The sequence below is a fragment of the Populus trichocarpa genome, chromosome 4 (assembly GCF_000002775.5).
Source record: "Populus trichocarpa isolate Nisqually-1 chromosome 4, P.trichocarpa_v4.1, whole genome shotgun sequence".
Lineage (NCBI taxonomy): Eukaryota > Viridiplantae > Streptophyta > Magnoliopsida > Malpighiales > Salicaceae > Populus > Populus trichocarpa.
Window position 1 is genome coordinate 6,140,750 of NC_037288.2, and position 21,841 is coordinate 6,162,590.

At 32.2% G+C, this 21,841-nt stretch overlaps 4 protein-coding genes across 5 annotated transcripts; 3 read left to right on the forward strand and 1 right to left on the reverse strand.

Moving 5' to 3' along the window:
• The first annotated feature begins 2,499 nt into the window (after positions 1 to 2,499).
• LOC7494527 (glutaminyl-peptide cyclotransferase) lies at positions 2,500 to 7,194 on the forward strand. The gene is made up of 11 exons (XM_002305899.4): positions 2,500 to 2,904; positions 3,958 to 4,014; positions 4,121 to 4,156; positions 4,479 to 4,543; positions 4,756 to 4,819; positions 5,258 to 5,375; positions 5,682 to 5,779; positions 6,137 to 6,207; positions 6,343 to 6,370; positions 6,574 to 6,628; positions 6,902 to 7,194. The coding sequence occupies exons 1-11, from the start codon at positions 2,662 to 2,664 to the stop codon at positions 7,006 to 7,008; spliced, it is 942 nt and encodes a 313-aa protein (XP_002305935.2). The 5' UTR covers positions 2,500 to 2,661; the 3' UTR covers positions 7,009 to 7,194.
• A 148-nt stretch (positions 7,195 to 7,342) lies between these two features.
• Positions 7,343 to 10,367, forward strand: LOC18097547 (probable serine/threonine-protein kinase At1g01540). Its single transcript, XM_024599246.2, is given in 5 exon segments — positions 7,343 to 8,655; positions 8,657 to 9,225; positions 9,301 to 9,442; positions 9,550 to 9,673; positions 9,770 to 10,367. Coding segments are annotated over 2 exon segments (555 nt in total). The 5' UTR covers positions 7,343 to 8,296; the 3' UTR covers positions 8,853 to 9,225; positions 9,301 to 9,442; positions 9,550 to 9,673; positions 9,770 to 10,367.
• A 40-nt stretch (positions 10,368 to 10,407) lies between these two features.
• Positions 10,408 to 12,999, reverse strand: LOC7494526 (probable polygalacturonase). Its single transcript, XM_002305226.3, has 6 exons — positions 12,837 to 12,999; positions 12,315 to 12,644; positions 11,823 to 11,946; positions 11,535 to 11,712; positions 11,352 to 11,422; positions 10,408 to 11,256 (listed from the first exon to the last, which is right to left on the reverse strand). The coding sequence occupies exons 1-6, from the start codon at positions 12,867 to 12,869 to the stop codon at positions 10,565 to 10,567; spliced, it is 1,428 nt and encodes a 475-aa protein (XP_002305262.3). The 5' UTR covers positions 12,870 to 12,999; the 3' UTR covers positions 10,408 to 10,564.
• A 3,532-nt stretch (positions 13,000 to 16,531) lies between these two features.
• LOC7468341 (beta-carotene hydroxylase 2, chloroplastic) lies at positions 16,532 to 18,671 on the forward strand. Of its 2 annotated transcripts, XM_002305897.4 has the most exons (7): positions 16,533 to 17,015; positions 17,123 to 17,182; positions 17,274 to 17,345; positions 17,480 to 17,614; positions 17,801 to 17,926; positions 18,055 to 18,111; positions 18,212 to 18,671. In XM_002305897.4, the coding sequence occupies exons 1-7, from the start codon at positions 16,614 to 16,616 to the stop codon at positions 18,287 to 18,289; spliced, it is 930 nt and encodes a 309-aa protein (XP_002305933.2). In that variant the 5' UTR covers positions 16,533 to 16,613; the 3' UTR covers positions 18,290 to 18,671. The 2 variants fall into 2 exon arrangements, with proteins under 2 accessions (XP_024454832.1, XP_002305933.2); XM_024599064.2 differs by lacking the exon at positions 17,274 to 17,345 and having other exon boundaries at positions 16,532 to 17,015.
• The last annotated feature ends 3,170 nt before the right edge of the window (positions 18,672 to 21,841 follow it).

The window sequence follows — 21,841 nt, forward strand, 5'->3', positions numbered from 1 at the left end:
TAAAAAATAAAAAATATTATTTTAATATATTTTAAAATAAAAAACACATTAAAAAACAACTATTATTAAAATATCAAACAGGCTTTCAGAAATAACACAATTTTTATTTTTACTTTTAGGTTTTTTTCAAAAGTTTCTTTGATTTAAAAAAATATTAAATTAATATTTTTTATAGTGTTTAATAATTTTGATGTTCTAATTAAAAATATAAAACATATGAAAAAAATTTATTTTAATATATTTTTAAATGAAAAATTATTTAAAAAAAACACTTTGCAATACAATTCCAATAGCAGGTATCTAAATTGAATTTTAAATTAAAAAATTAATTAAATTAAATTAAATTTATTTTTACTGAATTAACCCACCTAAATATAATTAAATTAACTCTAAAAAATAATAAGAAAAATAATTTTAATAAAAATAATTGAAGAAACATGGACTGTGGAACGTGAACCTCTTCTTTTACTTAGGTATTTTTGGTACTCAATGTTTTGAGATGGCTTCTTTTTAGTTCTAGAATGTCTAAAATTTCAATAAATTGCGGATTTCATTTTAAAAAAAAAATTAACCGAAAAAAAAGAAAAACAAGATAATAATTTTGTTCCAGAAGTATTCAATTGTTAGTTTGAACCGACACTAGATTCTATAAACCAGGTTGAAACTTGAAACTAGAACATTCAATAAAAATTCTAAGCACATTGCTCTTGATATTTCTTTATGTGCTCCTTCAAATTCTACAACCTTGTACATTAAGGGTGTGTTTAGCATTGCTGTTAAATTATAGTTTTATTAAAAAAAAATTAAAATTATTTTTTTTATTTTAAGATAATTTTAATGTATTGAAATTAAAAATAAATTTTAAAAAATAAAAAACTATTATATAATACATTTTCAAATAAAAAATATTTGAACTTTCAAATATGCCCCGAGGCTTTGTAAATATACCATTTCAGTGCCAACTGATGTCAAACTAACAAGAGTTTTTATTGTTTACTACGTCCATTAGAAAACTTGATCAAATTAAGCCCATGCTCTTATTCTGTCCAGTCAAATCACAGATGTAATTCTGCAGGTGATTACCTGTCTTGTTTAAGTAGACATTCTTTTATTAGTGTATATTTTGTATAACTAATCGGGTTGTTTACATGTAATATTAATTTTATTTATATAAATATATTTAATTTATTAATAAAAATTTATTTATTAATTAATTTAGAATAAAGATAAAAATTTTAAGACAAAAATATTTTGCAAAGAAAATTATAAAGTTGTTATAATTATGAGATTTGTATTGCATCAAAGCATTGTCCTTAAATGTTTTTGGTCAATACTCTGTTACTAGAGGACTTTAATTAGAGTTGTGAAGACTAATATATATTATGTTTTTTTTTTTTTATGAAATGAAGTGTTTGTTCTTATAAGATGAGATATAAATGTTACCTAAAACTAATACTAGGTGCTTATCAGAAGATATGCGCACTGAACTGACTCATATGAGAATCTCACATGGAGAGATCAAATGTGTACATGGAAATGCTCACGTGATAGTTGTGTAAGTGATTCTTAGACTTGAGACCACTAAATTATCTTGTATAGAATGTTATGCTTTGATTCTACTAAACGTTGTCCTAATTAATGGTAAGAAACAAACAGATATTGAGTATAACATAAACTATATGAAAATATTTAAGTAATCAAGAGAGGATTCGTCACCTAGGTGAATTAGAAAAAAAAATATTTTATCTACTATCAAATAGTATTAATTATAAATCCTTGCATAAGTGGAATGAAATTTGAAAAAAATTTCAAATCTTATTCAAATAATTAATGATTATGATATTGAGAACACATATGATTTGATAGAGTAGACACATTCAATGCTATAATGTTTAAATCAAAACATTTTTTATGAAGGAATAATAATTACACCAAAAAACTGGTCACTGAAAGGTTAAGTCAAATCATTTATGACTTTTCTAATATTTGGGGATCATGAAAAGTTGCTAGATAGTATACTTTATCTTCAAATATAAATTAATTAATTGTTAAGTTGATAACAAATTAATTTGTTTAATTTATTTAATCTTATTTTATTTAAGATTGTGATTTATATTTGGATCAACTTATTAAAGAACGTAATAGGTCACACATATAAAAATAATTAGTCAAAAATTAAACTGTAATGATTTATTAAATATAACTTGATTATAAATAAATTTTAAAAATTAAAAAATAATAATCAGATACCACCCAAACCATAAGTAAAAGAGCTTTCGAATCAAGCTTGAGCACACCAATGGCTCAAGTAGGCTTTATCAGCCACCCTCCTAGCTTCCATGAAGAGCACTCGTATAAATTTAACAAAACAGCTATCCAGAAAGATATAATAAGCCAAGGAAAATAGAATTTATAAGTAAATGAATTGAAAATGAAAACATTTGATAAACTATAAGCACCAAAATGTACTTTATCAATCATACAAATCAACACACGAAAAGAAAGAATCTGCCATCTGAGGAACAGTCAGCTACTTGGCCTAACTAAGAAACTTCAAAATTGTTACCGTCAAAGCGAAGACTCACCAACTCTATAACCAAACCAAACGCATTTTTCTAGCGTAAAAGTCCTCTTGGTCGGTCCCCATGAATTCACCTTTCCATGGCTTCAAAACCTCGTAGAAAGAAACCATATAAAAAGCCCAACAATATTTCCATGCCCTCTCCGTCTTCTACTTTTATTTACAAGAAAGTTTCAGTCTTTGTTTCATTAGTCATGATTTTTGGTGTTATTTTTCTGTTGGGCATTTCATCGAACATTTTGAGTGGCGTTGCTTCTGTTCCTAAATTATACTCGGTTCAGGTTATCAATGAGTTCCCTCATGATCCCAGTGCCTTCACTCAGGTAAGTACTTTTATGGCTTAAAGAAATCAAAGATTTCATTTATTTTTGCCATCAATATTTTTGGAATGAGAAGGGAGCTAACAACCTACTCAATATTTCCATCGTCTCTTCTTAGATCAAACTTTTCCTTTTATCACCAAAAGTCTGTCTGTTCAGGCAGTCATGTGTATAACTGTTATTTTTATCCTGGGGATTTCCTTGAACATATTGATCAGTTTTGCATGTGTTGATCACTCTCCAAAAATCTATTCAATTCAAGTACTCAATGAGTTCCCTCATGATCCAAAAGCTTTCACTGAGGTGACTCTTTCTTGGGCCGTCTCTTTGTTACATAAAAGAGCAACGGAGTCCCTGATTTGATCATCTCGATCTTCGTTTGAAATGTTTTATCTTCTCGCCCCGTTTGGTATTGCGATACAAGTGGGGATGGCGGAAAATTTTGAATTTTTTTTATTTAAAATTAATTTTTTTTATGTTTTTAAATTTTTTTAATGTATTGATTTTAAAAATAATTTTAAAAAATTAAAAAAAAAATTATTTTAATATATTTTTAAATAAAAAATATTTTAAAACACAATCATTATCATAATTTCAAATATGTTTTTCGTCTTGTTATAGTTAATTTAAATTTATGCCGGAGCTACATCAAGCAAAATTGGAGACCAGTCATTCATTTTTGAGTGAGGTATTAAGGATTTGTTTTTGTCATTGTTAGACCGGAATTAGGTGGATTGCAGGATCCAACACATGTTGGGATTCCAGGTGGTGATGGCACTACCAGAAGTTTTTGTTGACTGTTAACTTGTGGGACTTTCTGTGAATGGGCTGTCATTTTTATGTACTTGGCATGAAAGAGTTGATGCCATTCATGTAGCAAAGTCTTGTTCATGCGTTTCATTTCATTTTTATTTTTTTGTTCCCTTAACAATTCGATTGAGATCCCTAAGCACACATTTCAGAAAGCCATTCCAAATTATTGAGACTTTTCTTCTTTGAGTATGAATTGCCTGTGCTTTATTACCAGGTTATTGACTGCATCAATCCTGGTTTCAGGGTCTTCTTTATGCTGGAAATGATACACTATATGAATCAACTGGCCTTTATGGGAAGGTAAATTTGCTGCATACTTTGCACGGTGTCTTTTCTTTTCTTGTCAATTACACTTATGTTAGATGCAATTCACTACTGATCAGTCTATTTAACTTCATCATTTCAGTCATCTGTACGCAGAGTAGCTCTTCATACTGGAAAGGTACGAGCTCTAATATTTGGTTTCTCATTTATTGTCAGATGTTTTCACAATCATTTTCCATGGCTTTTCATTTTGAACTGAAACTGCTGAACATATATGCCTGCGTTAGAAGAGAGTTAATTATTTGAAGTTAGCTATTAGTGCTGCTAGTGGACTGATAAATTGTATTTAACAAGAGAAAAAATACTAGTGAGTTTTTATTCTTTATATGAATAGTTGGCAGAGGTAGCAGTGACATTTAATTCAACAAATAAGCAATACCTAAATTATATAACAAGGCATATATTTTAATTTAGGCCTTAAGCTTTTTTTTTGTGTACAGGTTGAGGCTCTCCAGAAGATGGATGATTCTTATTTTGGGGAAGGTTTAACCTATTTTGAGCAAAGGTTTGTGATTCAGCTGCAATTTTTTTCTTGTTGATTCAGCAAATATATATTTGAATTAAAATATGCCAAAGGTTGGCTTTTTCACTTGCATTCATAATGACGATACATGCTTAGCCTCCAATTTAATTTATTTGCATATTCAGTTCTATGTAGTCAAAATAAAAAATATTATGCTAAATTGCTAATACACTTATTTTTATTTTCTTTTGTAGGCTGTTCCAAGTAACTTGGTTGACGAAAACCGGTTTCATTTATGACCCAAATAATTTAAGCAAAGTTTGTGCTTCACCGTTTACTTTTGATATATACAAATTTATTTATTAAGGTTGATAGGTACTTTTACACATTTAAGTATTGGAATCTTTGAGATTTTTCTCTAGTTTTTCATTTGGGTATCACCAAACCACATTTTTATGGTAATATGCTGTAGAAATCTCCTGCTCTAAATTTTGATTCTTAAAATTATTTGCTTGTCAAAATGCCTACAATCTTGGGTTGTTGCTTTTACAATTGTGATTAGCTACTGCATGTAAAACTGCTCTGCAGACCAAACTTTACCTTGTAGTAAAACGATCATGCTGCATTTTCCATACTTGATTGCTTGTGCATTATTTTTGCTTATAATTTACTTTCCTGCTCACGTGCATCCTTTTTTGGGGTGACTTGAAGGTTGTAGTTTTGGATATTTCGTAATTTAATTTTTATTTAGTGCAGATTGGGAAATTCACTCATGGGATGGAAGATGGTTGGGGACTGGCTACCAATGGAAAAGTTTTGTTCGGCAGTGATGGGACTTCAGCATTATATCAGCTTGACCCTCAAACATTGAAAGGTTCTTGCATAAAAGAGTGTGTCAGTTTCTGAAAATTATATGGATATTTGTTGTTCCATTTCTTTTTTCCTTCTTCTTTTGAACAATTTTCAACGGTGTTTTCCCCCAAGATTATCAATGTTCATATAAACCTCAATTGTTGTAGTTGCTCATAATAGTGTCCTGTTTCTTTTCCTATCTTAGCTGTGCCATTTTTCCTTGGTATGCTTTGTGCTAACTCCAATTCTGATGTATGAACTTGATTTTTAAGTTCCTTTTAAATTTCACATTATTTATCACTGATTTTTTTCGGCTTTTCTATTGCAGTCATTAGCAAACAAATTGTCAGATATAATGGGCACGAAGTACACTATCTCAATGAACTAGAGTTCGTGAATGATGAAATTTGGGCTAATGTTTGGCAGGTGTGTTCTTGGATCTTCATTGTGCTCATTTGGTTACTGATTGGATAATTTTCCATTAATAGTTACTTTCTGGCATTTCAGTGAGGGCATTGATATTGTAGTTCCCCTATGGAGGGATTTATTGCTTTACTAAACATAAGTGATTTAAGATTTAAATGGTTCTTTTTTTGCCTTGGATATCTTCTATCCCAACCCCCCTGTTTTTGGGCTTAAGTTTAGTGATTGAGCTACAGGAAAGCAAAGAACTTTTCAAATGCAGGCATTTCTATCTTAAACAAATGGCAAAGACTTTACCAAGCAAGCTAGCGAAGACTCTCCTTCCAAATGTTGCCTAAACCTTCTATTCTCTATGTGCAGACCGATTGCATTGCAAGAATCTCACTGAAAGATGGTGCAGTGCTTGGATGGATTCTCCTTCCAAATTTAAGGTTCTTTTTCAATTTGCTTTCCTTAGTATAGTTTATTAGTTTCTGATATTTGTTCTAATCGGTCATGAGATAATTAATACCCTGTGATGTTGCTCAACGGTTTCAGAATCATTCATTTTCTTTTCTGTTTTACAGGAAAGGCTTGATAGCAGCTGGACACAATGTAAGCAATAGTCAAACAATTTCTAAAATCAGTTTGTGATATAAAGCACTCTCTGTTTGTTTCCTTAGTAAATGGAAAGGAAGAAATACTTAAAAGGAACTGCATTTCCAATTATTTTCTCTTCCTTTTTCTTGTATAGATTGTGGGTTTGCAGAAGTCTTTTCATTTCCTAATCATGTATTGGATTTTTCACTGAATTATAGGGCATTGATGTTTTAAATGGCATAGCTTGGGATGACAATGACAACCGCCTTTTTGGTAAGCTGCTGCAGATGTTTTTTCTCCTGTTTCACTTGAAATCCCATCAACATGTTTTATGCGGTCCCTATTTTGAACACATAAATGCTGTAGCTAACTGGTGGAGTTAACTGCTGAAGTGTCTGCATTTCCAAATGCAATTTTATGACTTTTTTCTGCATGTCATATATTACCTTCATTATGTTGAATCATGTTTTCCTCAAGAAGTCATTGTAGCAGATTTCTTGTTTTATTATATAACTTTTATTTTCCATGTTCAAAACTTCTTTGCAGTTACTGGAAAATTATGGCCAAAGCTCTACGAAATCAAGTTGCATCCAGTAAAGAAACATTTTGATACTGGAGTGATTGTGCAGCTTTGCATCCCACCAAGATCATAACATTTCAGACAATAATACTGAATTGGATGTGCTCATAAAGCATATTTTTAAACATTTGGTATGATTATTGAAAGGAAAAGGAACTTTGGGTTCGAAATAAAGTTTGGCTGACACACAGGAAATACACACAAATTGGAGAATAACACTTCTGCTTCCTGGGATTTTTTATGAAATTGTTTTGAATTATATCATTTGAGTTACCTTAGGAGCTACACGGTATGGTGCATATAAGTCTATAACTTTACTTGAAGCCATTAATTTCCAAATGAGGGAATATTAGGAGGCAGATTGGGATGTGATATTACTGGATGTGGAAAATTAGTGCTCACCATGGTCCTTGGAGGTTGGATTGCCACAACACCTTTAAATTGTTGGGTTTGAGTCCGACACGATGAGTTATTAGTTGCGAGTAAGATATAAAATAATAATAAAAAAAATGTTGGATAAATAATTTTTTAATATTGTTATTAATCCCGGTTTAAAATATGTGACTCATGAAATTTTTTTATTTAACTTTTCATGGAACCTGAGTTTAAAATTAAATTATATAAAAATAATTGCTTTGTAGTGATTTATTTTACTTGATTGATCTAAAAATAATTTAATTATTTGATAAAAAAATTTAAGGATAAAATTAAAAAAATAAAAATTAACATAAAAAAATTATCCAGTTAAATTGACAAATATAAATATAATATATGAAATATATGGAGGTGGAGTGTTGGAGTATTTCTATTAATGAAAAATTATTTATTTATATTATATAAAAAAATATACAATCAAACCAATTTCTTGATTTAATACAAGTCAAAAGCGGTGATAAAAAAAAAACCTTCACCATTCATTCATATGAATATTCATATAAGCACCATAAAAAATGCCATGATAAAATAAATAAATCATTACCATGCTTCAATTCCTTCATTTAATTTTAATATTTTCAACTCTATTCACCAAATGATCTCTCAAATTAATTATTATAGTATAGATGACTTGTTTAATATTATCCTGGCATTAAATGAAAAATGAAGATTTTCTTTGAAGTGGCAAGTTTAATTTGAAAGTCAGCTATTCAATTTTTTTTTGATTAGTTGATCAAATATATTTCAAAGATTTGAAATACAATTTCATGTAGCTAATCTCAAACTCCTACATTATCTTTGTTTTTTTGTTCTTTTTTAATTTTAATCTTAATTTTTGGTCCTAAAAATATCAAAAACAAGAACAGCTTCTTTTCTATTTGCATGGACTTCACTCTTTAGCTTCACTCTCTATCTCTAATCATGGCATGCAACACATCATCTATTTAACAACAAGATATCAAAGCACACCTCATACTTGCTTTGATTGTTGTCCTTACTGTTCTCTTTTGGTCATCATCGTTGCTTGGATCATCTATCTCTGTCGCCGAAAATCGAAACCTTTCAAGCCCCATTTTCGCTTATCGAACCCCCTTTCGACGAAAGACTTTAAAAATTCTTGCACTACTCCTTCCATGGATAAAAGGTTTTTGTCGCATCGAATCTCGGAGGTTGAAATGAAGAATGCGAAGTTAGACCGTCAACTGGTGATGTGATCTGAACAATGGTCTAATATGAGTAGTGCTGCGATCACAACTCAATGGAGTGGTAATGTAGCTTATTTGGAGTTCTAGTCACTCTTCTGTGGTTCCTGATACATGGAGGGGAGACCGGATTGCTTTGAAGGAGATTGAGGTTGTTGCGGATGGTTTTGCTGATAAGAATCTGATTGGAAGTGGAAATTGTGGTGTTGTGTATCGCGGCGTGATGTTGGATGCTACCAGAGTGGTGCTTAATTTTGAATCTCTGTTAGAAGATATATGATTTATTGATTACATCAAATCATGCATGTTAGATTACTGAAAACAAAGAAATTGTGCATTTCAGAATTTTGAGTAGTTTGTTGATGAACTAATGATTAATCATCAGTTGCCAAGCTGAGGACTTCACAGCAAGGGTCGCACGAGATGAACTTTTCGTTTCTTTTTTTCCGAATGCCTGATAAGTTCCTTTTCAGAATCTATACTAAATTGTTATTTATCTCAATCTTCTGCTTGTTTCTCCCTTCTATTAGAATTCTTGTGAGCGACTATGTTGATAATGGTAATCTGCATCAATGGCTTTATGGATTTTCTGAACAAGTCAGCCCTCTAACATGGGCTATACGGATGAGCATCATCCGAGGAATAGCTAAAGGGTAAGTTCTGTGATCTTCAGATGTTTATACTGTTCTATTAGTTCATGCTCATAATATGTACTTTTGCTTCTGAAGATTAGCCTACCTTCCCGAAGATATCGAGCCAAAGATTATTCATCAGAACCTAAAATCTAGCAACATAATGCTTGATCGCCAGTGCAATCCTAAGATAAATTATTTTGGGATCACTAACAATTCACTCAATGGAAACATCTGGGTGAGTTTCTTCGAATCAGCTTGCTTACCACATAGGAATCTTGCCCTGGTTACTGTAAGTGAACTTGATAATTTGCTCTGACTATGTCAAGGAGGATGTGTTTGCAGTTATCTAGCTCAAGCAAACAAATCTGCTGGAGTTCTGAGTGAAAAGAGCGATGTTTACAGCTTTGGAATACTTGTCATGGAGATCATATGTGCTCGAGTTCCTGTAGATCACAATCGGCCTCAAGTATAGATATCTTATCTTCAAGATGCTAGTTTTACTTTACTCTCCGTATATAAAAAAAATGTTTCGTTGATCATAGAAATTAGTCATTCATTGCAGGTTTTTTTGGTTGACTGGTTAACTTCCATGATTGCAAATAAACAAATTGCGCTTGTGGTGGATCCTAAATTGCCAGATATGCCACCTTCCAAGGAACTAAAACGAATGCTTTTGCTCGCTCTTCGCTGTGTGTCGATCGTGATATAAAGCAGAGGCCTGCAATGGGAGATGTGATCCACATGCATGAGCCTCGCGACTTATTGCTTGATGATGCAAGAACTAAGAATATTGTCTTCTTAAAACTTCAGAACACGTTGGTTTTATTAGTCCGATTATATGATGCAGGATCGTCGAAAAGGAGAGATGGCTCATCTCGTCGAAAAAAGCAGCAAGAGAGTCACACTGTTGCCAAATTTGGTGAAGGTGATTTTAGTACACATGAGAAAGAAAGAAAGAAAGGAAGAAAGAAAGAAAGATTAATCTACACCAGAAAATCACGCCGGTGTAAGAAGATTTTGTTCCTAAAAGATCATGGATAATCTGACTTCTGAGAGGTTGTGGACATCTTTTATTCATCTGCAGAGATGAAGCTATGAACTTTCTGTTCATCTGTAGTCACTTTTATCATGAGTTAAATCAATAATTTTGTCCATTCAATCCATCCTTCTTGATCAATAAAATATATTAAGCTGATGAACTGCACAAAAGTTGCAAGTCTTTTTTTACTTGATTTACACATTTCTCTTATTTGGGCTTACAAAATACAAACAATATTCTGCAATTCGTTGGTGTCTAGTAACTTCAACCTATTTTATTCATCTCTAGGAGAACCGCAATGGCTGGATGGGGCATGATCTAGCTAGTGGCAGAACAAGTTTGGAGCCTAACTTTCTCAATCGGAAGTTTGTCTTCTGGGAAGGGACAATCCATGCTTTTCTTCGGCAACGCAGCACATGGCATGGGAGTCACATTGCTTGAAACTCCCGATACATCAGTGCAGTTCCATGCTGGTTCTTTATGTTTCTCAGCCAAGGTCATCGTTACATTAGAAATGCAAATCCCTGTAAAAGGATTTCCCTCGCCGAGTCCTTCTAGTTTCCCCGGAATCGTTACATTGTCAGCTGCTATATCTCTGAAATTTATATTTGTGATCTCAGGCAGTGCTTTTGGATCATATCCCTCATCAGCGTGTGACGAATAAGAGCCTATCATCCAAAAGACATACTTCATTGTCTTTAGGGTCATTCTTCTCACAAAAATGTCTTTTACATAACCTCCTCTTCCTACAGCGGTTTTGACTCGAACAGCTGATTCAGTGTTAATGGCTGTAATATCTTCAATTCTAACATCCTCGATTCCACCGGACATTTCACTTCCAAGAGCAATGGCAGCACTCTTAGGGGAAATGCATGTTATCCTTCTTATGACTAGTTGCTTCATAGGCATCCCAACTTTGATTCCATATTGATCCAATCCACTCTTAACTGCGATGCAGTCATCCCCAGATACGATGTAGCAATCTTCGATTATAACGTTAGTGCATGAATCTAAAACAAAACGAGAGAAGCCATCATCGATAAATCCGAAAGATTACATCAAACATCAAGTAAAATCTATGTTGCTATACGAAAATAGCACACACCTGGGTTAATCCCATCTGTATTGGGAACATCAACCGGTGCCAGAATAGTCACCCCCTGAATCCACAGATTGCTGCATTTTTCAAAAACATTAAACCACACAATTATATGCAATCTGCTTTCATAATATGCTGCTCAACTATCATAACTTCTACACAAGGTTTAGCACATTAAAATGGTCAAACCTGCTATAAATAGGATGAACATGCCATTGCGGAGAGTTAATCAAGGTTATATTCGATATTTGAACCTGATCAGAGTACATGATCTCGATCAGATAAGGCCTCTCCAGCTTTTTCAGTTTTTTCTCGTTGAACTTTTCCCACCATACTGCACCCTGGCCATCAACCGTGCCATTGTTGCCTAACAAGAACGGTACATGAGAACCCATTGTTTAGAGAAAAAAAATAAACAAAATTATGCATAATATTTCATAATTTATCTAAAACCAATGCCTTAAGAATATTGATTACCAGTAATTATGACGTCGGTTACGTTTGAAGCAAAAATGAGACCACCAGGTCTTCCAAAAACAGCGTTTTCTCTTACTCCTCCGTAAGAGGGCAATGGAGTGAGAAGTGGCCATTCATCCTCATCCTGCCAATATGATCATGTAAATATACAAAATGTAGTGATTTATAGCTACAAAGAATTAATCATGTTACAGGAGAGAAATGCTTTAAACAGCTGTGATGGAAATGAACATAGAATCGCAGCCATTCACGTTCCACAAGAACACAAGTGAATGTACAGGCTAACATGTTCATAGCTTGACTTTGCAAAGCATTCCTCCCTGTAAATATGAGATCAATATTATATTGCTCTATAGAGAACACATTTAGATGTTAGGTTAGCCGGAGCCTCGCTAAATTATGTGGGATCCATCACTTTTATGAGCAAGGAGTCATGGTAGAAGGCCTCATGCAATAAATTCTTTTTGAAAATTAAGTAGGAAAGATCCATACCTGAGAAGCAAGAAGAACAGCATCCTTATGGAGAAAAAGAGTGAAATGGCTGGTGAGATTAAAACTCCCAGTTAACCATTTTCCTGCGGGTACAATAAGTTGTGCTCCACCATCTGGTGCATACTTGCTTAGTTTCTTAATAGCTTCTGCAAAAGCCTTTGTGTTGGATGTTTTTCCATCGCCAACTGCTCCAAAATCTGTCAAAACTGCACTGTGCTTTCGACAATTTATCGCTTTGTACTCTACCGTATTTTGGTGGTATTCTGCGAGTGTTGAACCAGCAAGTGATGATCCCAATATGAAAACGGTTGAGATAATAATCTGCAAAACCTGTAAATCATCAAGGTAATAAAATTCTATCATTTCCTTTCCCAACAAGGGACAAAAATTGTGTATCACAATTTGATAATCGCTGCATTAAACCAGATCCGAGGTAATAGATGTTACATGTCATACAAGAAAATGGAAAGAAAAAGAGGAGAGGAGAGGAGAAAATGTTGACTCTAGCTTCAGACAAACTACCTGGTACTTTCTGTACTTAGAACAAAACTCCATTTTGTGTATGTAGGTGAGAGATGGGATTCATCTTTCAGTACAAAAATGGAGAGAATTTATAGAGATCCTTTGGAAGAATGTTAAGGATAATAATTACCCCGAGAGTTTCTGGGATATCTGTGGATGAGAGTAATCAATATGCATGGAATTGCCTTTTTTAATCCTTTAAGATGCCAATATAGAGCAGTCACATCTCATTTTTCGTCATACGGTTATGGAATATTAACATTAACAAGCAAAAACAATAAAAAACTAAATGGCGTGGTGAAAACATCGTGGCCTGTCTCCCGTAGGATGGCAACAAATTTTTATTTTTCCAGGTCTGGTGTGGAAATGGAGGCAATGAGAGAGAAGAGATGGAAGAAAAGAAAGGAAAAAAAAATTGCCACCGGAGCGATGCCATCAACTCTCCGTCGACATGCGCCATCCTGAAGCGAGCTCCCGAGTCGATTCTAATGACATCAAAGAAGATTATTGTAGCTCGGAAGAAGCAGGAGCAGCACGTACGTACCACTAAAATATGGTGAGCTTTCTCACTTAATTAATTATTTTTATTTGATACTTGATAATTTGATAACTCTCCAAATATTGTTTAATTAATATGATACCTGATTCTTTGAACAATTTTCGATTTCATAGCGCAGACACCGGGACTTGGACTAGTGGCTCTAAACTCTTAATGCATGCTTTGATTGCCTCTTAGCTATTCTCATTCTTAGACGACAATTTATTTACAAACTAGTTTTTTTACATTAAGGTACAAAAATTTCATACAAATAATTGATTTGTCAATTGATAAGTGGTGAAGTATGGATCCCATGAACTGAATGATAAACGGTTCATCCTCCATATTGAAAAATATTAAGTGTTTTGTGTGAGCAGTTTTTGTTCGTATACTTAAGGTTTGACTGAATTTCCTGCATTAACTATTAAAGAATTTCGTCTGGATTTCATCCTTAATTAATATTCATTATACTCAAAGTTCTCTCTGTCTATATAATAATAATAATAATAATAATAATAATAATTAAAGATTACAAATGGGAATTTATGAGGGAAAAATAAAGAGAGAGAGAGAGATTACATGAGATTTTTTGGATTTAGGGCATAACTCTAACTCCATGTCTGAAGGGATGTGAAATAACAAATAACAATTTATATTTTAAAATATACAAAAAAATTATTCTTTTTATTTCCAATATCTTTATTATTATTTTTTATCTTGAAATCGCAATGAAGGCTATCTTAATAATCAAAGAATGGGCAAAATTATGGAACACTGGCCTGTGCTCCTTGTAACCGGTTTGGCCACCTAAAGCTATTGCTATCAATTACTCCATAGGCATAATATATAAGAATCTTTACAGAAAGAAAAGGTTATTTTATATTTATGATCAAATATATTGTAGAGATTGCATCAAAAAGTTTAATGTTATTTGATTTTGTCCAGTTTTATCTCGTAGGCTTGAAGTTCCGTATTGGACTCGGATAAAATCATTAATGTCCTGATTCTGAGAATTTAATTCACCTTTTTCATAGTGAAGATGCGGGTAGATTATTGATGTTTCCTTAAAAAGCTTCCTTTTATTTATTTAGGGATTATCTGATAATTAAATTAGTGTTGGTTTACAGAGAGATCAATTATAATTTTTAGAAAAAACTTTTAAGATTCATCAATCCTTATAACCAAAGAGAAAAACTAAACCTGACGCAATCATCTTTATTTTCTTCTTTTATAGCCCTTGGGTGCTTCTCTTTCTTGTAGGGGAAAGATTGGTTTGTCCGATCAGAATAAAATATTTATGATTTATGATTCTATCAGAATAAAATATCTCTGATCTATCAGGGGGTGTCTGGGCTCAACACTTGACCGCGCTCAGAAACAATAGACCTGGAAGCTCGCCAGAACCACAAGCATCTAGTTGAGCCTAGGAACGATAGGTATAACAGTTCACCAGACTTACAGACGTCTAGGCTTAACGCTTGACTGAGTCCAGGAATGACGGGTCTGGCAGCTCACTAGACCCACAGGATTTGGACTCAACACTTGATAAAGCCAAAGGATGAAGGATCTTAACCTTCTCATAGTCAGCTCTTTGGAGAACAGTTTAAAACAAACAAACAAAAAGCAATAAATGTTGATTCATTAATAACCCTCTAAATTTTTGAATATTATATATGAAGATTTTAAAAAAAAATATGTATGTAGTTGGTGAAACAATTTTATCTTTCCCATAAAGTCTTTATGCGTCCCTCTTTATATCATGAGAATTCTCAAGTTCGATAACTTCTTTCCATAAATAAAAGGTTATCTCATAGAACAAAACAACAACTAGCACTAAATGTAGCAATTAATATCTTCCTTAAGTAGCTTTTTTAAGAAATATAATGACATTAAAAGTTTTCATCTAATAGTAGAGATGTAGGGTGATGTAGGGTTCTTAACCTCGGTTATTTTTACTTTTATCTTTTTTTTTTAATTTTACTTTGTTGGATTTATATAAAAAAAAATTATTTCTGAGTTTCCTATCATAACACATCAAGTATATTATTCTTTTAAAAAAACCTCATTCACAACCAACACCTAAATTTTTTTAATTTTTTTTTTAAAAAAGATCTCACTCCTATCATAACACATCATAATGCGAGCAATTATCAGGTTATGTCGAAGATAAAATGCCAGGTTTCAAGTTTCAACAACAAACGACTAGAAAATGAACATGTGTATCTAAAAGTATCCAATTGAAACTTGCCAAGTAGCAGACAAGAGCATCTCAAAAAGGGTGTGGCGGTTAGGGATGATACTGGATGCTACGTGGCAGAATAAGAAAGCGAGCGAAGTCCAATATAAGTCCCATGTGATTCGCTGTCGCTTCCGAGACAATCCAGAGGCAGTTCAAGGACCTCGTATTCTCCTGTTTGATTCCGACATCTGTCATCGTCCTCATGTCCACATATTAACCTCCACTTCCTTATCATTTACCCTTTTCTTTCCGTCGAAAATTACGTTTCATATTTTTAGCTTTCATTTTTAAATTTTTTTCTTATCAGTGCGTGTGTGTGTGTATATATATATATATTAAATAATTGTTATTTTATATAATTATATTTTTAAGTTTTCATAAAGAATTTATATATAAAAAAGGAAAATGGAGACAGATTTAGTATATAGTAGACTAATTGATATTTTTACACTTGAAAGAAATATACTTGTAGAAAATAGCATTACATAAACCTTAAAAATTTAGAATAAATAAGCATAGTAAAATAAATTATCAAATACAAAGAAATTTCATTTTATACATATTAAAATCCTTTTGATCATGTTTAAATTCAAATACTCTAGATATTTTATTTAAATTGTTATCCTCTTGTATTTTAATCTGTATATTTTATTATATTTATTAAAACAAATTAAATGTATATGATTTAGTATTCAATAAAAATATAATAATAATGATTTAATTAATTATTATTTTAATTTTTTTACATGGTTTAATTGAATTTGAAATTAATAATAAAACTTGAAACATGAATAGTACAAAAAACATCTAATTAGTGAGTACAAAAATGGTAGCAAATCTAACCTTGTAGATTTTATTTTACTCCAAAAAAAAAATGCCACAAAAGCACAAAAAGTTGTTTATGGTCTTCCATTTAAACCCCATTTCCAACTTCGTTAGACCACCCACAATCCCCTTCTTTCCCCCCCTCTCCAAACCTTAACACCACCAGCCACCAATTATGGCGTCAGGAATCACCGCTGCCACCGTATCCAAGCCCTCCGGGTACATCTTCACCTCTCATCTCCTTCAAAAACCATTAACAACAACCTCACTTTCCCTTCCTTTTATCCGACACCAAAACCTTCTACACTATGGATTCAAAGTTCCAAGAAAAACAAGCTTTGCTGTTTGTTTTGTAGTTGAATATCAAACGAAACCAATTAGTGCCCATCTCGAGAATCAACAAGAAGAAGAGCCTAAAGATGTTAACAAGAACCAGATCTTGACGCCTCGCGTGGCTGAAAGATTGGCAAGAAAGCAAAGAGAAAGAGATACTTATTTGATTGCAGCTGTTATGTCTAGTTTGGGGATTACTTCCACGGCCGTCTTGGCTGTTTATTATAGGTTTTATTGGCTCGAGGTACTTTCTTTTTTCTCCTTGTTCTCTCGTTTCAAATCCTGTATTATCCTTAGACCGTCTTTCGTATATGTCCATAGACTCTAGAACTTGTTTGTGTGTGGTAACAGGGAGGGAAAGTGTCTTGGCCTGAAATGTTTGGTACATTTGCTCTTTCAGTGGGTGCTGCTGTAAGTATCAATTTCTTTTCTCAATTATTTACTGGGTTTCCTTCTTTTTGTTTTTTGAGGCTCAATTTGAGGTTTTTTTTGTTATTTTTAGGTGGGGATGGAATTTTGGGCAAGATGGGCTCATAAAGAACTTTGGCATGCTTCTTTGTGGAACATGCATGAGGTAATGCTAAAGCCATCCAACTCCTAGCCAGTCTCGTCTCCATGAAAATGCAATAAAGATCAGTTTTCTTAATACAAGAAACAATCAGGTTCAGTTCCTTTTCTGAATGATTTGTTTTCTATGTTATCTTGCAGTCTCACCATAGACCAAGAGATGGGCCATTTGAGCTAAACGATGTATTTGCCATAATCAATGCAGTCCCGGCAATTTCCCTTGTCGCTTATGGTTTCTTTAATGAGGGCCTTGTACCTGGTCTTTGTTTCGGTGCTGTAAGTCTCACTGTCTTTCCTTCCTCCAAACCAATCTTTCTTGGTCTGCTACATTATCATTAATTTATTTCCATTCCTTCCTAACGAATGGACCTAACTAATCCTCTAATTGTATGACTGTTGACTAGAAATTCAACTTCCTAATTCTCAAATTTACCCTTTATTCCTGTTGACTTTGTTGATCAGGGTCTAGGAATTACAGTGTTCGGCATGGCCTATATGTTTGTCCATGATGGTCTTGTTCACAAGAGATTTCCAGTAGGGCCCATTGCAGACGTCCCATATTTCACCAGGGTAGCAGCAGCTCACCAGGTAAATTTATAATTTGCACACCAGTCACTGTTATTTGATCATCATATGGTGCCATTCTTTGATTGACGTGTTCCCAAAATTTGACCATCATGATACCTTCTTTTTTGTGATTTTGACGTTGGGTTTAGATCCACCACTCAGAGAAATTCAATGGCGTCCCATATGGGTTGTTTCTAGGGCATAAGGTGAGTTTCTAGGACCCTCACCTAGTCTTGCTACGTTTTGTGTTGCGGTGTACCCCCAATAATCATGAAAAATTGAAACTTTTTTTGGTGTGTGGAGCAGGAAATTGAGGAAGTTGGAGGCCAAGAAGAATTGGAAAGGGAGATCAATAGGAGAACCAAATCATCCAAGGGGTTATGATTAGTTAAACCTGCCAAAATGGGAAAATTTTTGGATCAATTCTCAATGTTAGAGCCACAGCCAAGTCAATAATATGAGAAAATATTTTCAGTTTGATTGCTAGTTCCATACCCCACAGGAAGAAATTAGATATGTAGGATGATGACTCTATTCAATGTGGGGGACTGTATACAAAAAAAGGAAAGGAAAGGAAAAGAAAAAATATTGCAAAGAGTGCATATCTCTTACTGTCATAACAACCCTCAGATGTTTGAACCTAAAATGATTTTGAGCATTGCTGCTTACATATCTTAAGCTTGTAATTGTGTGTAATTTGTACAAATATCCTATATTGTAATGAAATAAACGACAGAATAGCTCCTGTTGTCCTTAATTTATAGTACCCAATCTTGTCCTTGCCACTGTTTTTCTTTGTTCAAGTAGCAGTAAAAGGAACCCAAAGATCAATTCCTAATTCTCCAAAAAAAAACATAAAAAAATCTACCATTCAATTACATCTTTACCAAATACTTTACCGGCAGCTCTATCTTGCCTAAAATGATGACAAATTATGAAGTTGGCCTCTTAATGATAGTGATTTCGTTTGTTTTTTAAAATATTTTTATGTTAAAATACATTAAAATAATATTTTTTTATATTTTTTAAAAATTATTTTTAAAATTTACGTATTAAAACAATTCAAAACATATAAAAAAATTAATTTTTAACAAAAAAAAATTAATTTTTTTTTAAAAATACAGGTTAGCTCGCATTTTTAAACGTGAATATATATATATATATATATATATATATATATATATATATATATATATATATATATAGAAAAAAGAAATGTAAACGCGGTACGAGGAATATTGAATGAAATTCTTTTAAAATGCTGAGATTATAATGCTTTTTTATAAATAAAAATTTGACAAGGCAATATATTTGATAATTCTTTGGCAATTTTATATTTTCTAACCCTAAAAAGTGGACCGAATGATTAAAATTGTACACTTCATTTCTTATTTTCTGAGTTCAAATATAGGAGTAATTATACAGAAGAATTTATTAAATTCTCATGAATTCATTAGCTTGGTATGATATATGTATTCTTAAAACCGTTTTTAAAAAACATAATCTCAATTAATATACAAATGATTAAAAAATATAATTCTTATAATCAAATAAAAAATAAAAACAATTGCATGTTACAACCGCCCTCCTTTTTTGGTGTTATCAATGCCCAGAGAAACTCAAGGAAAAGGTGCACGTCACCGTATAATTGAGTTAAGGTTCTTGCTTGACTCGTTCACTCATATATGCTGTGAGCTAATTTATTTTATTTACGTTAGTGATTATTTTTTATAATTTTTAATATTAATATATCAAAACAATTTGAAATATCAATAGAGTTTTTCTTTTTTTTTTAAAAAAAGAAAAGGATAGGGTAGGCCCATGTGCCAACTCCCTTCGACTCTCATTCGTCCACCTTCAACATGTACAAAAACTAGAAAAATAAGTGTATACAAATCAGTGTAGACGAGTATGTTTCACTATCAAATCTTTGACCTAAAAGAGTAATTAGTTACAAGAACACAGATAAACTTTCTTGAACTATTTACATTATAAAAGATGATGATGTCCTGTCACATTCTTTTGAATTTCCTTACAGATGATGTCCTACTTTTATTTATTTATTTATTTATTTATTTTTTGTCTTAAAAGAGGAAAGTGAACGATGACATATGTCCAAAAATAGGGTAAAGGGATTTCCCCATGGGGCATGAGTGTTTGTTTGTGGGAGGAGACACAACTCCATTATTGATCTCAATATTCTCAGGTGTCAACTGCTAGAGATTTTTAGGGTCACCAACCACTACAAGAATTTCATATCTAGGATCTAGATAGACATGATATACTTATAATATATATTGTAAAAGTAAGACTCGTTTATTTTTGTATTTTAAAAATATTTAAAAAAAATTTATTTTTTTTATTTTTAATTTATTTTTTTATATTTATAAATCGTTTTGATGTGCTGAAATTAAAAATAATTTTTTAAAATAAAAAAATATTGTTTTGATGCATTTCAAAGCAAAAAACACTTTGAAAAATAATTGTTATCATACTCCCAAAACCTTAGAAACATCCAACACCATAAACTGAGAAGTTGTTTCTTTCGATTTTGTGTATTGATTTCTCAATTATTCATATGTAATTGATGTTGATTATTTGATTATATTATCATAATGGAATTTATTATAATTATGTTTATTTGAATTGTTTTTATTACATTTAAACAAGAATACCAATTGATTTAATTTCCATTAAAAATGCTTAGCCCAACTCTTATACGATTTTTATAGTATTTTATTTTTCTTTTAACTTGTATCAATGTTTAATTTTTCTTATTAATTGAAGTTGAATTCAAAAGATTTCTATCCTATAAAACGTCTCAAAACCATGAACTCGCTAGCTATAATCTTCTAAACCACGGGGTTAAACATGACAATTAATAAATAAATAAATAAAAACCCATCAAGGTCATTGATAACTGTCGTTAACGGCTTGCATAATAATAAATATACGATATCCAATCACCTTTTTTTTTTTTTTTGAATCTGTTCATGTCAATCTCAAAAGAAGAAGAAAGCAAACAATGGCATGAATCCAAAACTAGGGTAAAGTAATGCCCCACGAAGCTTTGGTGTGGCGATGACTCAACCCCTCCATTGATGATTATTGTATGACCTTTCTTCTCCAATAATGGGGTTCCAAAGCAGCTACGTGTTAACTCTGCAATAGCACACGCCGATGCCCCATCTTGCAAACCCTACATTTCCAGCCAATATCTATACGAGAAATGTAATCTTAATTAGTGGCCCATGCAGTGCTTCCCTTTGTAGCTAGTGGAGAGTGGAGACTCGTAAATTTTCTATGCATCGACGACAGCATCATCTTATACCTGTCAAGTGTTTGTGAGGATTAGCACCACATCATAAAGGTCAAAAAAAAAAAAAAAACAATATCTTCTATGGATCAAACCATAACCAGTTTGATTAGCAATGTAATTATAAATTACTTGGTTCCGACATCAAATTAAGTTGATTAGTTTACCTTAGTCTACAACCTTTTCTTCAACTTTTACTTCGATTTTTTACCTTAGCCTGAAAAGATGCACCTAAAGATGGTGCCCAACAATGACCCTCCAATTTGATCAATCATGTTGCTCTCTAAACAGTAGTAATGTTATAATAGGTATTGTGGTATACGGTGGTTTTTAATTATAAATTGTATTAAAATAATTATTTTTTTAATTTTAAATATTAACATATTAAATTTATTCAAAAATATCTAAAACACTTTAAAAAGTATATTGTAACACAAAATAAACCCTCACGTACAAACTAAAAAACCTTTGGCATACACACTTTCCACCCGCCCCTTTTATTTTGATTTCATCTTCTTTTTTTAATTTTATTCTTAGATTCTTTTACCTGTTATTTGGTTTGTCTTTGAACAGTCAAGATGACTTGATTAAGTTAGGACAAATTTCACATGTTTAATTTT

Coding starts and splice junctions, on each gene's coding strand:
- LOC7494527 (XM_002305899.4), top strand. CDS start 2,662: ATGGCTTCAAAACCTCGTAGAAAGAAACCATATAAAAAGCCCAACAAT. Junction 5,780..6,136: donor TTTGGGCTAATGTTTGGCAG/GTGTGTTCTTGG, acceptor CTCTATGTGCAG/ACCGATTGCATTGCAAGAAT. Junction 6,371..6,573: donor TGATAGCAGCTGGACACAAT/GTAAGCAATAGT, acceptor ACTGAATTATAG/GGCATTGATGTTTTAAATGG.
- LOC7494526 (XM_002305226.3), bottom strand. CDS start 12,869: ATGGAGTTTTGTTCTAAGTACAGAAAGTACCAG. Junction 11,947..12,314: donor CTGTTCTTCTTGCTTCTCAG/GTATGGATCTTT, acceptor TCATATTGGCAG/GATGAGGATGAATGGCCACT. Junction 11,257..11,351: donor TACAGATGGGATTAACCCAG/GTGTGTGCTATT, acceptor GTTTTGTTTTAG/ATTCATGCACTAACGTTATA.
- LOC7468341 (XM_002305897.4), top strand. CDS start 16,614: ATGGCGTCAGGAATCACCGCTGCCACCGTATCCAAGCCCTCCGGGTAC. Junction 17,016..17,122: donor ATAGGTTTTATTGGCTCGAG/GTACTTTCTTTT, acceptor GTGTGGTAACAG/GGAGGGAAAGTGTCTTGGCC. Junction 17,346..17,479: donor CTTTGTGGAACATGCATGAG/GTAATGCTAAAG, acceptor GTTATCTTGCAG/TCTCACCATAGACCAAGAGA.